At 36.2% G+C, this 18007-nt stretch overlaps 1 protein-coding gene across 1 annotated transcript; it reads right to left on the bottom strand.

Annotated features, from left to right (window-relative positions):
* Window positions 1-1414: 1414 nt before the first annotated feature.
* LOC131806348 (uncharacterized) lies at window positions 1415-2176 on the bottom strand. Its single transcript, XM_059130363.1, has one exon. The coding sequence runs from the start codon at window positions 2174-2176 to the stop codon at window positions 1415-1417; it is 762 nt and encodes a 253-aa protein (XP_058986346.1).
* Window positions 2177-18007: the final 15831 nt, after the last annotated feature.

Genomic DNA, 18007 nt, shown 5'->3' with positions numbered 1-18007 from the left:
CGTTATTACAACAGACGGACGGACAAATTTATTATTTCGATGAGTTACAGACGGAATATCGAACTTAATATACCCTCCGTTCTCAGGATGACATAGATACATTATTCACGTTCTCAGGATGACATAGATACATTACCAGTATTCTTAAAATAGCACAGATACACTATACACATTCTTAAAATTTCTTAAATGGCATAGATATATTATCCACATTCCTAAAAAGACATAGACACATTTTCCATATTCTTAAAATGGCATAGATACATAACTCACATTTTTAAAATGCCATACATACATTATTCACGTCCTTAAATTCCCAGAAATACATTATTCACGTTCTTAGGATAATATAGATACATTAACCATATTCCTAAAATGGCATAGATACATCATACACATTACTTATATGACATAGATACATTATCCACATACCCAGAATGGCATTGATACATTATACACGTTCTTAAAATCCCATAGATACATTTCCCACATTCTTAGGATGACATAGATATATTTCCCATGTTCTTGTAATGACATAGATACATTATCCATATTCTTAAAATGTCATAGATACATTACGCACATTCCTAAAATGCCATAGATATGTTATCCAAGTTCTTAAAATGGCATAGATACATTATCCACATTCCTAAAATCTCATAGATACATTATCCACATTCCTAATATGACATAGATATATTACTCACATTATTATAATGCCATACATACATTATCCACGTCCTTGAAATCCCATACATACATTTCTAACCTTCTTAGAATGACATATATACATTATTCACATTCTCAAAATGCCATAGATACATTATTCACGTTCCTAGGATGACATAGATACATTATCTATATTCTTAAATTGGCATAGATACATCATTCACATTATTTATGTAATCCACATATAATCCTAAAGATCTGGAGAATTTCGTGTAATACGCATAATTTTAAAATTATTCTAATTTTTCCCCCTTTGAAAACAGAACCCCATTCTCCGCCTGATGCACTTATCAATGAAACTTATATTCCCACCTAAAAAAAATATATATTTCAAGTGCCCTGCTATGATTTCCTTTAAAGCTTTGTGCTATTTTGTTTTGGGAAATATATAGTTTTTCCTCTTCTTATTATCGGAAAGATTTCCCCGTATATATCTGCCTTTTAAGCGGAACGCACAACGATATTCAATTTTATAGAATATTTATTAAGAAACAAATTGTTGTTAACAAATTGAAATTCAGAACAAGACAATTATACAATTAAATTGTTTGACATTTTCAAACTAGAAAATCACAAAGCTTTTCAAAGAAGAATATGTTTGTTGAAATAAATTAAAACAAAGTATTTTCAAACAAAGTGTTTTTCCAACACTCCACCACAACATGCATATTCTTCACGTTTTGATTTACTTCAAATTGATTAGACTGACAAATTTTTGATGTTTCGACTTTGCTAGGTTTTTCGTAAATATGTCGGCAACCATATCATTCGTTGGACAATAAACCAATTTTATTGTATTTGATTTTATTAAATCTCTTATGTGATGGTATTTGATGTCCACATGTTTTGTCCGTTTATGATGAACCGGGTTATATGCCAATTGCAAAGCACCTTGATTGTCGACATTGATAGGAACGCAGTTTTCTTGCAGAAATCCCAGTTCGTGAAGTAATCGACTTAAATATACAGCTTCCTTCGATGCGTTAGAAGTTGAAACATACTCTGCTTCGGTACTGCTCAAAGCGACAATATCTTGTTTCTTGGATTCCCAAGAAATCACACAATTTCCAATAAAAAATACTGATCCAGAATATGACTTCCTATCTGTAGTACATCCTCCCCAATCAGCATCTGCGTAACCAATGAGTTTGCCATTTCCACAACTAAAGTGAAGTTTCATATCTTTAGTACCTTTTAAATATCTTAGAATGTGTTTTGCTGCTGTCCAATGTTCTAAGTGTGGATCCGCATTTCTTTGCGAAAGCTTGGTAACTGAATGGAGTATATCAGGGCGAGTTGTCAGAGCCAAGTAAAGCAGGGAACCGATCAAAGATTGGTATTCGGTGGGATCTATTTTCCTGCATTCACCTTCACAATTACTCTGAAAACCAGGAGTCAGTGGCACTGAAACTGGTCTACAATTCTCCATACCGTACTCCTTTAACATTTCGTTTATAAAATTAGTTTGAGATATTTTAATTTCACCGGTTTTTCCATCTCGATGAAACTCCATTCCCAGGAAGTGCTCTAACAGTCCTTTATCAGTCACTTCGAAATTGGTTGCAATTTCTTCCTTAAGTTTCAAAATTTCGTTTTCATTTTCACATCCAACTATTAAATCATCCACATAGACAGCTATTAACATCAAATGACCGTTTCGATTTGATTTATACATACAAGGTTCGTTGTCACATCTGAGAAATCCTATCTTGCACAGAAAGTTATTTAGCGTTAAGTTCCATTCCCGACCCGCTTGTTTAAGGCCATAAAGGGATTTGTTTAAGCGCAGAACTTTATTTTGTTTTTTTCATCGATAAATCCTTCTGGCTGACGCATATAGATTTCTTCGTGCAATTCTCCGTTTAAATACGCCGTGACTACATCTAGTTGATGTAAATGCATTTTGTGTTCTACCGCTAAAGCAAGTAACATTCGAATAGTGGAATATCTTACCACTGGCGAAAATGTTTCATTGTAGTCTATGCCGAATTTCTGACTACAACCTTTAGCGACTAGCCGTGCCTTATGTCGCTCCACCTGTCCTTTCCTATTTTTCTTGGTTGCAAAAACCCATTTGCAATTGATTGCCTTACATCCATGCGGAAGATCTTGCATTGTCCACGTATTATTTTGATGGTGTGATAACATTTCATTTTCCATGGCTTGTTTCCATTTAGCAGATAATTTACTGGATATTGCTTCTTTATACGTTTTAGGAATACCATCCTCCACCACATTATTCAGTAAGTTATGTTCTTTTCGGGGTCGACCAGGTTTACCAGTTCTAATAATCTTTGGTCTACCTCTTCCTCTTTGAACAGTTGCAGGTTCAGGATTTTCTTGTTCATCTGAAGAAGTAAATCCCAAAAAATCTTCTGTATCTTGAAAATTGTCATCCGAACTTGAATGTTCCTCATTGAGTTCTATATTCATTTCCTGTGTTTCTTCCACTTCGGTAGATTCCAGAGATTCAAAATTTTCAGGTGGCACATAAAAATACAATTCTGGTGTTTGCTCTTGTGATTTTTCTAATGTCTTATCTTCATCAAAAATGACGTCCCGTCTTTCCATAACTTTTTCAGATTAGGATCGTAGAGCCTATAGGCTTTAGACACTAATGAGTATCCAACCATGACCATTTTCTCGCCTTTTTCTTGAAATTTTCCTCTTGCGTTTTTGTTCAGCACAACAGCTTTAGAACCAAAAACTCTCAAATGATTAACACTTGGTTTCCGCCCAGACCATACCTCCATTGGAGTAGTATTTTCCAAACTTTTTGACGGACTTCTATTTCTTAGATATGTTGCAGTAGCAACCGCTTCGGCCCACAATCTTTGATCAAGCCCTGATTCAATAAGAAGACAACGTCCCATTTCAACTAATGTACGATTTGCTCTCTCCGCTACACCATTTTGTTGTGGGGTGTAGGGAACAGTTAATTGTCGTTTAATTCCATTAGTTTCAAGGTACTTGTTGAATTCGTTGGAAAGATATTCTCCACCATTATCGCTTCTTAATGCTTTAATTTTGCAACCAGTTTGCAACTCCACCATGGTTTTGAATGTCTTAAACTTTTCGAAAACTTCTGACTTTTTCTTCATAAAATATGTGAATATTCTGCGGGATTTATCATCAATAAATGTCACGAAGTACTTTGATCCACCTACAGAATCAACTTTCATCGGACCACATACGTCGGAATGAATTACTTCAAGCAGTTCCTTTGATTTTCTCTCCGATTGTTTGGGAAAAGATGCAGCGTGGATTTTCCCAATCATGCACACATCACATTTCTCGCCACTGTGTGAATTGAATGTCATGCCATTGACCAAATTCTTAGAAGATAACTCTTTCAGGCTTTGATAATTTAGGTGGCCAAATCTTCTATGCCATAGACTATCGGAAGTATTAATAGAAAAAATTTGGTTACTTACAGGTTGAGCATCGAAGACGAACAAATCATTTTTCCTGGCAGCTCTAAAAAGTGTACGGCCTTCATCCGTAATCACAGCACCATTTTTGAAAAAATTCACCGAACATCCATTTTCAACCATCTTGTTTACGGAAATAAAGTTTCCATTCAATTCAGGACAATAGATTACATTCTTCAGTTTAATCTTGCATCCGTTTACTCGCAATTCGACGAATCCTTTTCCTTTGGCTTGGATGACTTTCTTGTCTGCTAACATGATGGTCTCTTCTGAATCTTCAAGACTTGTAAAATAATTTTTCATGGAGCACATATGGCTTGTCGCTCCACTGTCGACACACCATTGCATTAAATCATTCTCTGTTTGCGTTCCGGCTGCAACAGCGATTACTGTGAATGATTTATGTTCACCATCTTTGAACTTGCATTTGTTAGCGTAGTGACCTTTTTTACCACAAACAAAACATGCACCCTTTTCATTTCTTCGATCACCTTTCTTACCACCATTTCTTTTTGCCTTGATACCAACAGCTCCGAATGCTTGCTGATTTGTAGATACGCTTCCATTTGTACTTTGTTCTCGCCGATCCCATTCTTCCAGCAATTTCTGTTTTAGAACCATAAGCGTAGGAAGACTGTCCCTTGTTTCCATGGCAATTACAAAATTGTCAAAATCCTTTTCCAAACTCGACAATAGGATTATTACCAAAAGTTCCTCCTGGATTTGTATACCAGCTTCTGCCAATTGATCTGAAATACTAGAGAATTTGTTCAAATATTCAGACATATTTGAGCTGTCCTTCATGCTGAGATTTAATAGCTTCTTATACAATGACACTTTTTGCATAGGACCACTAGGTTTATACACATCCTTTAGCTTTTCCCAGGCATCATTTGACGTACTGCAATTCTTGATATAGTTCAGCTGCGAAGGCTTCACACAAAGAGTCAAAGAAGCAAGAGCCTTTTCATCAACATCATCCCATGCTTGTTGTTGTTCTGCAGTCAAATTCGGGATTTTCTTCGCATCACCATTTACATGTTTCCAGCATCCTGTGTGAATTAGCACACTGCGCATTTGCACGGACCATGTCTCATAGTTATGTTCATCTAGCTTCTCAATCTGGAACATTGGAGACGTCGCCATGACAATTCTTTTCTATGTTCTTGCGTTAACCACAAAATCCAATTCCGCTTAAAATAGACCACAACGCCCTGGGCCCATAACCTATTGGGAAATATATAGTTTTTCCTCTTCTTATTATCGGAAAGATTTCCCCGTATATATCTGCCTTTTAAGCGGAACGCACAACGATATTCAATTTTATAGAATATTTATTAAGAAACAAATTGTTGTTAACAAATTGAAATTCAGAACAAGACAATTATACAATTAAATTGTTTGACATTTTCAAACTAGAAAATCACAAAGCTTTTCAAAGAAGAATATGTTTGTTGAAATAAATTAAAACAAAGTATTTTCAAACAAAGTGTTTTTCCAACATTTTGTTCTTAGCGGATTATATTCTCTATGAAATTTCCTCTCCAAAGAATTTCTAAAATCTGAAAGGGGACATCTGTAGCAATTACTGTCATTGTATTTCTTTCTTTTTTCCTGCCAATTTTTTGAGTGAAAAAAATCTGTTTTGTTTTCTTTTCCCTTATGACGTTGCAATGATATGCCATTAAAGCGTGAAAAAACCCAAACGAGGACACACGCAATGTGCATGTGACACACGCACGTTCAAGAGGGATTAGTGTCATAGCATCCATACATACACGCATACATATATGACAGGCAGGACAAAGGAACAACAGTAGCAGCAGCAGCACCCTGATGAAGACAAGTCAAATTGGGGATATTGTCAAGATTTGAGGAAAAGACAAAAAAAAAAAAAAAAAAGAAACTGAAATGGTTTTGCAACCAACCTGCCGGCTGAGCGGATTATACTACACCATGAAAAAGGGGGCTCACTAATTGACACATGTGGCCATGTGTGTGTGTGTGTCGTCGTCGTCGTCAACGGCATCAAAATGCCAAAAAATTAAAAAGATTGTCCGCACAGATTTCATAGATTTCCCCCAAATGACATCATCGGCAATTAATTTCATAGAATTTGGAAATGGAATTTGAGATACTATTGCAAAACTTTTGAAAATACAACGAACCTGCAGCAATTTTTCCTCCCCCCCAAAAAGAACCAAGACAGGGTTGAAAATCCACCCAAGCATGCTTTGTGTCACACACGGTGTTACGTGTTGATTTTGTATCGTTCTCTAAACGAAATCTTCAAAAAGATAAACAGGCAAATCTTTAAGGTTACATCTAAAAGTGCATCTTCACAAATTCTAAAGGTCAACATCATCACCGGGCCATTGTTGGTCATTAAAAGAGTAACTTTTGTATGACAAAGGCCCTGACAGAATGTTGAAAATAACAAAGAAGACAAAGTTAAATGTCAAAGGATAAATATGTGTTAGAATACAAAAGGAGGGAAATGTGTTTTGCTCAAAGGAATATGCCTCACAAGAAATGGGATATTAGGGTGGAAATCAAATTAAATGCTGGTGACACGTAGTCCACCTTTTTGAAATAGAACAGATACGTTACACCCATTGGCGAACTAGTATAGTTGCATTATGTACTATAGTGAAATCGGATGAATATTCTTTCTATGTGATTAAAACACTACACATACAGGGTGAGAAAAAAAACTGCAACAAAGTCAAACGCCATTATTTTTACATTTTTTTTTTTTAAATTTTATTGATTGAAACCAAAAAATGTCGGAAATAGCATCAAATTTTAGAATCAGTTTAGATTTGTTCGAATTGGCCTTCAAACGGCCAATGAACATCGGCTTTTATGGCGGCCCACACCATCACCATGACCGGCGCTTAAATTCTGGTGGCCAACCGAAGGTGCACATTTAATACACCCTCCAGTCATTTATTCTGATGTCACGGTCTATTAATACGAGCGGAGAGCGACCATCGGCTGTTATGGTGGCCTACACCACACCATGGCCGTCGCTTGAGTTCTGGTGGCCAACCGAAGGTGCACATTTTCAGCTGACACTTTGGCAAGTAAATACAATCATTTTGTTTGTTTACAAACTGCTGGACAACGAACCCCGAGTACTTTAACCCCTGGAACAGAATTTACTATATAGGTGCACGATATCGCATATCTCCCATATATGCGTACCTACCGATATTGTTAAAAGAGTCACAATTAAATTTGATCTAGATAATTTTTTTGTACCCTCAAGCATAGTACGGAGGGTATATTAAGTTTGTCATTCCGTTTGTAACACCTCGAAATATACATTTTAGACCCCAAAAAGAATATATATTCTTGATCAGCATAAAATTCTATGTCGATTTAGCAATGTCCGTCCGTCTGTCCGTCTAACCGTCTGCCCGTCTGTGGAAATCACTCTAGCTTCCGAATGAAATTAAGTAGGTTTATAAAATTTTACTCAAAAGTGTATTTTGCCTGCAGGATTTTTGGTATTGAAAATGGACCATGTAGGTCCACGTCTTCGTATAGCCCCATATAACGGTACCTCCCGATATGCGGTATTTCGATGATTTTAGCGACATTATTTACCGGAATTGTTTAAAATTTGGTACTCGAAGTTCGAAATGCATACTACAGCATTAGACAGAAAATGGGCCATGTATGTCCACATCTTCGTATAGCCCCCATATAACAGTACCTCCCGCTATTCGGTATTTCGATGATTTTAACGTCATTATTTACCGGAACTATTTCAAATTTAGTATTTGAAGTTCGTAATGAATACTACAGCCTATGACTGAAAAATTTCTGTGCAGGTCTACGTCTTCGTATAGCCCCATATAATGGTACCTCCCGATATGCGGTATTTCGATGATTTTAGCGACATTATTTACCGGAATTATTTCATATTTTGTATTTTTAGTTCGTAATGGATACTACAGCCTATGCCAGAAAATTGTCTGTGCACGCTTATGACAAAAGTTGCGTATGCAGGTCCACGTTGTCGTATAGTCCCTAATATACGGCTACATTTGGTATTTTTAAGATTTTAGCAGAATTTTTAATGGATTTTAATTTTTTGAAAAATGCCAAATTTTTACCAAATGCTGGAGGGTATTCAAAATTCGGCCCGGCCGAATTTACAGCTTTTTTACTTGTTTTAACACTTTCTGTCTAAAACGAAATTTTATGTTACTTTCATGCATTAACTCGAATAAGGCCGCTTTATGTCAGAATCAAAGATTTAAAAATCCCTATTTTGATTTAAAACATTAAAAACACCCCACACCCTCCCCTGGCAGACTCATCAGGCAATCAAGTTTTCTCTTAGATACGCAAAGGTATCTAACTTTCTTTCCCCATCACTTTGAGCCAACAAAACAAATAAACAAACATAATGAAATATGCACTTTTGTAACTGAAAACTTTTTCAAGGCCCATATAGGTTGGTTGGTCGTTTGGTTTCAGCCGAAGGGATATTACATATAAGTACTATCAACAACAACAACAAGAAGAAAACTTACAAAGAACTACGAAAAACAAACAAACATTTGCCGGCAAAGAAATCGCATCATCATCATCGTCGTCGTCGTCGTCATTGCCATCGCCATCGCCATCACTCGAATATTATCTGCAGGTTGGCAAACATCTTGGCCATCATCGGCAACATTTCTTTGCAAATAGTTGTTGTAATTGCTCTTGATGACGGTGTTACGAAACGAAGTAACACAATTATTGTTATTGTTGTTGTTTGTGTTCGTGTTACTTTTTACTCAAGGTACTCAAGGTTGTTGTTGATGATGCTTTGGCTTAACAACACTGGGCAAATATATGAATTTCTTCCTGTGTCCATGTAAGTGAGAGATTGTGTACTTGTGTGTGTGTTTGTGCTCATCTTAGTGTCCGTTATTTGTTGGTAGCTCCAAGATGCTTGTCTCCTTCTTCTTTTCACGTAAAACTAAGAGGTCTGTGTAATTTCCCCAGAGTGTGTTTAACTTTGACGACTTAAGTTGTAAAAACTTAAACATTATCATTTTACCCAAAAGCCATCACCTAGCCTCCACCACCACCACAAAGGCCAGCTTTGCAGGAGGTAGCTTCTACAAACAACCACCCTTCCCTCCCCCCCCGTTTATGTGTATAAATTTTGTATTTGGTAATATGTCCTTTTATATTCTACGGCGTTGGTATGTTTCATTGTCGGATATTCGGTCATCTTAACGAAAAATTTGGTAGTAAATTTGTGACCGGCAGGACTTACATGGAGCAAGAGCTGAGAGACAAAACGACGATTATTTAAAGAAATCCTTGAACCCTCTTGAGGTCGATTTTTTAACGGGTTTTGGCTACCCTTATGAAGGCTTAAAAATGGGAATTTTTTTACAATTCTTGGAACAATTTTTGAGGACTAAAAATTGGACTTAAGTAAAGGTATTGCAGAACTATCAATGGAACGTCTTTTAAATACTCTAGGGACTTTTTCGTGGGCTCAGATATGGGAAATTTATTAAAGATATCTACGAGCCTTCTTGAAGCTTTCTTACTGGGCATTTTTTAAAGAATTCTGAAAGAAATTGGAGCTTATTAAGAAGCCTGGCGATTTTTTCATAACAAATTCTATAAACCTTCCTGGAGTGTCGTTATTGAAGGTTTTTTTTTTTAATTAAATCTAGGGATGGAGATATGAATAGAAAACTTCACCATCTGATTGGGCTAATTGTGGGGAGTACTTAAAAGTGGTTATTGTTTAGAAACTCTTGAGCCCTTTTTTGTGGCAAAGACATTGTGAATTTTTTAAAGATATCTATAAGCCTTCTTGGAGGTTTCTTAGTGGGCATTTTTCAACAACTTCAGGAACAGCGATGATTAAGGCTATTTAAAATGCCTGGAGACTTCCTTTTATAACCAATTCTTTTAATTTACCTGGAGTGTCGTTTTTGACAATTTTTTAAGGAATTCCAGGGTGGAGTTTTTTAAACACGTCACCATCATATTGGGCTAATTATGGGCCTTACCTTAACTATTCTATACCATAGGGACACTTAATGGAGATATTTCAAAGAATGCTAAAAATCCCCCATTTTATGGAGATTTTTATACCTTGCACCACACTGTGGTCAGGGTATTATGTCTTTGTGCATTTGTTCGTAACATAGAAAAGGAAGCGAAGAGTCACATTCTGAGATGATTTATGCAGGTCCAGTCGCCCGTCCTTCTGTCCATGTATATTTTGAACAAAGTACAGGTTGCATTTATTGTCCGATCAAGATGAAACTTCGCACAAAACATTTGTTCGGTCCGAGGACGAACCCTATTGAAATTGGAGATAATTGGTCAAAATGCAGATATAGCTCGGATTAATTGTGCACCAAATGACCAATATCAGTCCAAATAACATGAATTTCGGTTCATCCGGCCGAATTCAGTCTAGAATCAAATACATAAAACTTGAAGATAATCGGTTCCGATATAGCTATAGCTCTCATATATATGCTTTATCCGATTTCGGGGGTTTAAATCCCTCACATGCGTAATATCCACGAGAATGATATTTGATACCAGATAAACTAATGGAGCTCACAAATACCTCTGTCAAATTTTACCGAGATCGGATCTGATTATTCTATATCATATTTATTGTGCAACAAATAGTTAGTAATAGACCAAAAGGACTGAATTATTGTGACACGTGTGGAAATATCGTCTCAAGTTTTCTTTTGAAAAATCATAGCTCTTATAAAGCTAAAAAATTATTCCCCGATTATTTTCACGTTTTTTAATGTGAAAATTTCCGTCAGCAGTAGATCGCATGAAGATTGGATATATCGAACTTTGAAAAATTAAATTTCTCGAAGAAATTGAAGGAAGTGTTAGGATTTATAGAAACTCGAATATCGTAACCACCTCTTCCCTCCTTTCTTACTTTCCCCACACAGGAACACAAATCAAAAGTCTCAAAATTTTGGTAATCTTAGCCTGCCCTTACCTCTATACACCTATAGAGTGGGTCCCATGTTAACTCTCAATATTCTAGCTTCAGAGTTATCGTCTTTATCGGTTTAGTCAGTTGAGGCTAGTACACACATAATGTTTTAGTCCTATGTAAGGTACATTTTTTACATTTTTATCACATACTTTAAGGCGCCTTACACACGCTATATTAATATATTCCTAGTATATTTGTCATATAAACCTACTATATGTACATTGTCAGTATATATTTTTAAAGAAGTATTGCGTTTCGTTTCACTTTAAAAATGATTGGGCGCGCTTAAAATTCAGAAACAAAAATATAAATAATAAAATTTTAAACAAGTAAAAAAGCTATAAATTCGGCCGGGCCGAACTTTGTATACCCTCCACCATTTGATACAAATTTGGCAATTTTCAAAAATATAAAATCCGTTAAAAATCCTGTTAAAATCTTAAAAATACCGAATGTAGCTATTATATTAGGGTCTATACGACGACGTGGACCTGCATATGCAACTTTTATCATGAGCTATTACAATATTCAAATGTGAAACTTGAAAAAAAATCTGTTTATAATGTAGCTAAAATCATCAAAATACCGAATATAGGGAGGTGCCATGGGGGTTTTAAAACGTGGAATGCACAAACAATTTTCTGGCAGGCTGTAGTATCCATTACCAACTTCAAACGCGGAATTTGAAAAAATTCTGGTACATAATGTAGCTAAAATCATCAAAATACCGAATATCGGTGGTACTGTTATATGGGGGCTATACGAAGACTTGGTCCTGCACAGACAATTCTCAGTCATAGGCTGTAGTATCCATTATGAACTTCAAATGCGGAATTTGAAACAATTCTGGTACATAATGTCGCTAAAATCATCAAAATACCGAATATCGGGGACTACCGTTATATGGGGGCTATACGAAGACGTAGACCTGCAGAGACAATTTTCTGGCTGTAGTACTCATTACGAACTTTCAGTACCAAATTTTAAATAGTTCCTATAAATAATGCCGCTAAAATCATCAAAATACCGAATATCGGGGGCTACCGTTATATGGGGGCTATACGAAGACGTGGGCCTGCACAGACAATTTTCTGGCTGTAGTATTCATTACGAACTTCAAATATCAAATTTGAAATAGTTCCGGTAAATAATGTCTCTAAAATCATCAAAATAACGAATAATGGGGGGTACCGTTTTATTGGGGCTATATGAAGACGTGGACCTACATGGTCCATTTTCTGTTTTAGACTGTAATATCCATTACGAACTTCTAATATTAATTTCGAAACAATTCCGGTAAATAATGTCGCTAAAATCATCAAAATACCGCATATCGGGAGGTACCGTTATATGGGGGCTATAGGAAGACGTGGACCTACATGGCCCATTTTCAGTACCAAAAGACCTGCAGACATAATACACATTTGAGTAAATGTTTATCAACTTACTTCATTTCGTTCGGAAGCTTTTTCGAGGTGTCACAAACGGAATGACAAACCTAATATACCCTTCATACTATGGTGGAGGGTATAGAAATCACTTTACATATGACTCCAACACGATGTGGAAACTTTCCATTAGTCACAAATCTTTTATACATTTTATTTATTTCGTTTCAATTTAAAAACCGAATTCTTGTCATTCCTTCCTTTTACCTTCACCCTTAGCTTTAATCTTTCTCACTTGTTGGTCCTGGCTATATCCATAATATTGGCTTAACACCAATAATATTAAAGTAACCGTTCTGTATGCGGACGGCATGGCATTTGTCTTATCCGTTTACATACAAAATAGGTGTGATAAAATTTTATGATCTCTACATAAAATTTGTTTTAAGGTCAGAATAATGGCGATTATCATTGTGTGCTTCTGTTGCGTGTTGGTGTATGTGAGACATGAGTGAAGACCTTTAAGGCACTTAAATTTTTCCTTTCACTACTTGTTATGGCATTTGTCCACTGGACGTAAGGTGTTTTTCTTTACGGGGTAATTTCATAAAATTTTATTAACTTTTTGAATATAAATGCTGCCAGCGGGGTGCTTAAGTGGACATCAAAAGGTCCCCGGGGGTGATGTCTTAAAGTTGCTCCGTTCCACTTTAGTTTGGGGCGGAGATATGATGGCAATTGAATGTCATTTTAACTTTTCTCATATACTTTGGTTATTCGAAGCAAAGTCGGTGGGAAATTGAATGGAAGGATACCCTACGCCACTATACATATTTAGTGGAGTTCCCGTAACAAAAGAATTATTATTGGGAATTTATTTAAAGTAGATCATACCACCAACCTTTGGCTTTGGGGCAGTTATAGTTTGGTGTCAGAGGAAACTAATATATGCCTCCACCATAGTATGGAGGGTATATTAAGTTTGTCATTCCGCTTGTAATACCTCGAAATACACATTTCAGACCCCACAAAATATATATATATTCTTGATCAGCATAAAATTCTATGTCGATTTAGCGATGTCCGTCCGCCTGTCCGTCTGTGGAAATCACTCTAGCTTCTGAACGAATTGAAGTAGATTGATAAAATTTTACTCAAATGTATATTATGTCTGCAGGATTTTTGGTATTGAAAATGGGCCATGTAGGTCAACGTTTTGGTATAGCCCCCATATAACGGTACCTCCCGATATTCGGTATTTTGATGATTTTAGCGAATTTATTCACCGGAATTGTTTCAAATTTGGTATTTGAAGTTCATAATGGATACAACAGCCTAAGACAGAAAATTGTCTATGCAGGTCCACGTCTTCGTAGAACCCGTACCTCCCGATATTCGGTATTTTAATGATTTTATGGACATTTTTCTCCAGAACTGTTTCAAATTTGATATTTGAAGTTCGTGAGGGATACTACAGTCTATGACAGAAAATTGTCTATGCAGGTCTACCTCTTCGTAAAGCCCCCATATAACGGTACCTCCCGATATTCGGTATTTTGATGATTTTAGCGACATTATTCACCAGAAATGTTTCAAATTTGGTATTTGAAGTTCGTGAGGGATACTACAGCCTAAGACAGAAAATTGTCCACCCCTTCGTAAAGCCTCCATATAACGGTACCTCCCGATATTCGGTATTTAAATGATTTTAGGGACATTTTTCACCAGAATTGTTCCAAATTTTATATTTGAAGTTCGTAATGGATACTACAGCCTACGACAGAAAATTGTCTATGCAGGTCCACCTCTTCGGTACCTCCCGATATTCGGTATTTTGATTTTATCGACATTATAACCGTTTTTTTTAAGTTTCGCATTTGAATATTGTAATGGCTTTTGACATATGTTACCTACGCAGGTTCACGTCGTCGTGGAGACCCTAATATAATAGTTACATTCGGTATTTTAAAGATTTTAACAGAATTTTTATAGAATCCGTTTTTGAGAATTGCCAAATTCGTTCCATATGGTGGAGGGTATTCAAAGTTTGGCCCGGCCGAAGTTACAGCTTTTTTTCTTTGTTTTGTTTTTTTTTTTTTTCGTGGAAGGCCAAATTTATTTGTCATTGAACACCAAAGGCCTCTCTGTAGAAGATTACTTATTTCTCACCCAAAGGACCCCATAGTATGTTCATAGAATACCGGTTGTTCTCCGCATTGAATGTGAATCTGAATTGTTATTGAAGTCCAAATAGCCTTCTTATAAAAAGATTTATAGGCTACCCATAGAGAGAGCATATAATATCAGCTAAGGTCAGTCTCGGTCACTTTGGACCAAATCCTCTTTCAGGACATTTGGAGTCGATCTAGCGATGTCCGTCCGTGCACACAATGCGAACTCTCGAAGGGAGTATCTGATTTGGTCCAAACTTGATACATCGTAATATTATTGTCAAATTTAGATCGAATTCACTGATGTGCAATATCGGTTCACTCCTCCTGATACTTCCCCCACAAAAGATCGAACTTTCCAAAGAAAATATTTTTTCTGCACAGAAAGAGAATGAATTTTCCGATTTTGCTCCAATTTTACAAATCCTAATATTGGCATAAGTCCTAGGTCAGGTGTAAAAAATTAGAATATCCGCCCACTTCATTAAGTACCTCCCCCACAAAGGGTCAAAATTTTGAATAATTACAACTCTTATAGAATGTGATTTAAGAGTCCGATAGTCTTCAAATTAAACACATCCCAATATATTTATTAACCCAAGGTCTGGTGTGAAGATGGATTATATCGGTACCTCCCCCACAAAGGGTCAAAACTTTTAATATCCATGAATCTCATAAAACGCGAAATTAACATTCGATTCCGGACTTGGCACATCTCAATATTTCCATCAACACAAGATCTGTTATAAATATAAGATCGGACCATTCCTTTTGGTACCTGCTCCAAAAAGGGTCAATGTTTTTAATAACCAAAGCCATCATAAAAACCGAAATAAGCATCCGGTTCTCTTCAAATAATACACATCACGATATTTTTAATAACCCAAGGTCTGGCGTGAATTAGAGTTATATCGGCCCACTCCATCCAGTACCTCCCTCATAAAGGGCCAACATTTTGAATATCCCTGAAGTTCATAAAACACGAAATTATCATCCGATTCCATTCATCAATACAAGATCAGATAGTAGAGATTGAAGAGGAGATGGGATATATCAGTCTTCCCCTTCTGATACCTTCCACATAGCGGGTCAAATTTTTGAATAATTATATCTTCCATAAAATGTGAAATAAGCATCGCATTCTTTTTCTTTTAAATTTCACACATCCCATGTCGCACCCAACAAATTATATATATTCTTGATCAGTGTAAAATTCTAAGACGATTTAGCCATGTCCGTCCGTCTATCTGTGTGTCTGTCTGCGTGTCTGTCTGTCTGTCCGTCTGTCTGTTGTAATCACCCTATCTTTCGAACGAATTGAGATATAAGGCTAAAATTTTGCACATATGTTTATTTTGCCAGTAGGCAGGTTAAGTTCGTAAATGGGCTATATAGGTCCCAGTTTTCATATAGCCCCCACATAACGGTACCTTCCGATATTCAGTCTTTTGATGATTTTAGCGACATTATTTAGCGGAATTGTTTCAAATTTGATATTTGAAGTTCGTAATAGATACTACAGCATAAAACAGAAAATGGGCCATGTAGGTCCACGTCTTCGTATAGCCCCCATACAACGGTACCTCCCTATATTCGGTATTTTGATGATTTTAGCAACATTATTTACCGGAATTGTTTCAATTTTGATATTTGAATTTCATAATGAATACTACAGTTTATGACGGAAAATTGTCTGTGCAGGTCCACGTCTTCGTATAGCCCCCATATAACGGAACCCCCGATATTCGGTATTTTAATGATTTTAACGACATTATTTACTGGAATTACTTCAAATTTTGTATTTGAAGTTCGTAATGGATACTACAGCCTATGACAGAAAAATTGTCTGTGCGGGTCTACGTCTTATAACCCCCATGGTACCTCCCTATATTCGGTATTTTGATGATTTTAGCAACATTATAAACAGTTTTTTTTTTTTCAAGTTTCGTATTTGAATATTGTAATAGCTTGTGACAGAACTTGCCTGTGCAGGTCCACGTCGTATAGACCCTAATATACGGTTATATTCGGTATTTTTAAGATTTCAACAGAATTTTTAACGGATTTTATTTTTTTGGAAATTGTTAAATTTGTACCAAATGGTGGAGGGTATTCAAAGTTCGGCCCGGAATTAAATTTATTTCAAGGACTTCTAAATTTTTTTAAACGAAAATCCGTTAAAATAATTTTCAAAGGACTATTGGCGGATTTTTTGAATTATTATGTAAAGTTTAACTGGTCTTCTCTCTAAAAATCCGATTGATTTTCTTTGTCTCACGAATGTTAGCTCTCTGTACCAACGTTTAATAATTATTCACTCTATACACCCTCTTTACTGCCTTCTCCCCAGCGCAATTGCTTCGAAACATTAATATCCGCTAATGTTTTCAACATTGCCGCCGTAAACTTTTCTTCATCCAAAAGCCACAATCGATTTAGGGTAGGGAGAGGTTACACATTTTTTTTGTACATGCAAATTTCCGGAGTTTTTTTTTCTGTGTTGTTGTCCAACAATTTGTTTGCGAAAAAATTAACTTGACTTTATCCTTCAGAGTTGTTAATAGAGTTTCGGCACAACAACACTCTACATGTTGTTGCCATTTTTTTATGTTAGTTTCTGTTTCTGAAACTTTACATATGTAAATATGTGTGTGTGTGTGTGAGTGTATGCAGTTGCATATGAGCTGTTAACCATTACACGGTCATAAACATTTTACCTGTCAGTTTTAACATAAGTTGTTACACATTCGCCCTTGTTTTGTGGGAAGGAGGGCTGGGGAATCGTTTTTTTTTTGTGTTTTGGTGTTGTTCCGACAAATTTTTGCAATGTTGTTTATTCCGGGAGTTTTGTTGGCAGTTGTTGGGTAATGGCGCGATTTTTTTGGCCTGGCTGTGGGGAAGTTAAATTTTTTGGTGGTTGTGAGGCGTTGGAAGCCGTCAAAAGAGGTGGTAGGATAGTAGGGCTTCAATATGCTGCCAAAAATGTTTTTTTTTTTTTTCAAAAATTTGACTCTAGGGCAACCCCAGAAAATGTGTCTTTGATTAAATGATGGATGTTCAAGAAAAAAATTTGTTTCAAAACCAGAAAGGACTTCAGGTATTGAAAAATGGGCCATGTAGGCCCACGTTTTGGTATAGCCCCCATATAATGGTTTCTTCCTATTTTCTGGTTTTTGGTGATTTAAGCGACGGTATTCACCGGAAATGTTTCAAATTTGGTATTTGAAGTTCGTAATGGACACTACATGCCCTCGTATAAGCCCCATATAATGGCACCTG

The sequence above is a fragment of the Musca domestica genome, unplaced genomic scaffold (assembly GCF_030504385.1).
Source record: "Musca domestica strain aabys unplaced genomic scaffold, Musca_domestica.polishedcontigs.V.1.1 73, whole genome shotgun sequence".
NCBI lineage: Eukaryota > Metazoa > Arthropoda > Insecta > Diptera > Muscidae > Musca > Musca domestica.
The sequence above is the reverse complement of the archived record's forward strand: the minus strand, read 5'-3'. Positions and strand labels throughout refer to the sequence as shown.

Excerpts from the sequence above, each read along its gene's own strand:
- LOC131806348 (XM_059130363.1), bottom strand. The coding sequence starts at position 2,176 with ATGTTAAAGGAGTACGGTATGGAGAATTGTAGACCAGTTTCAGTGCCA.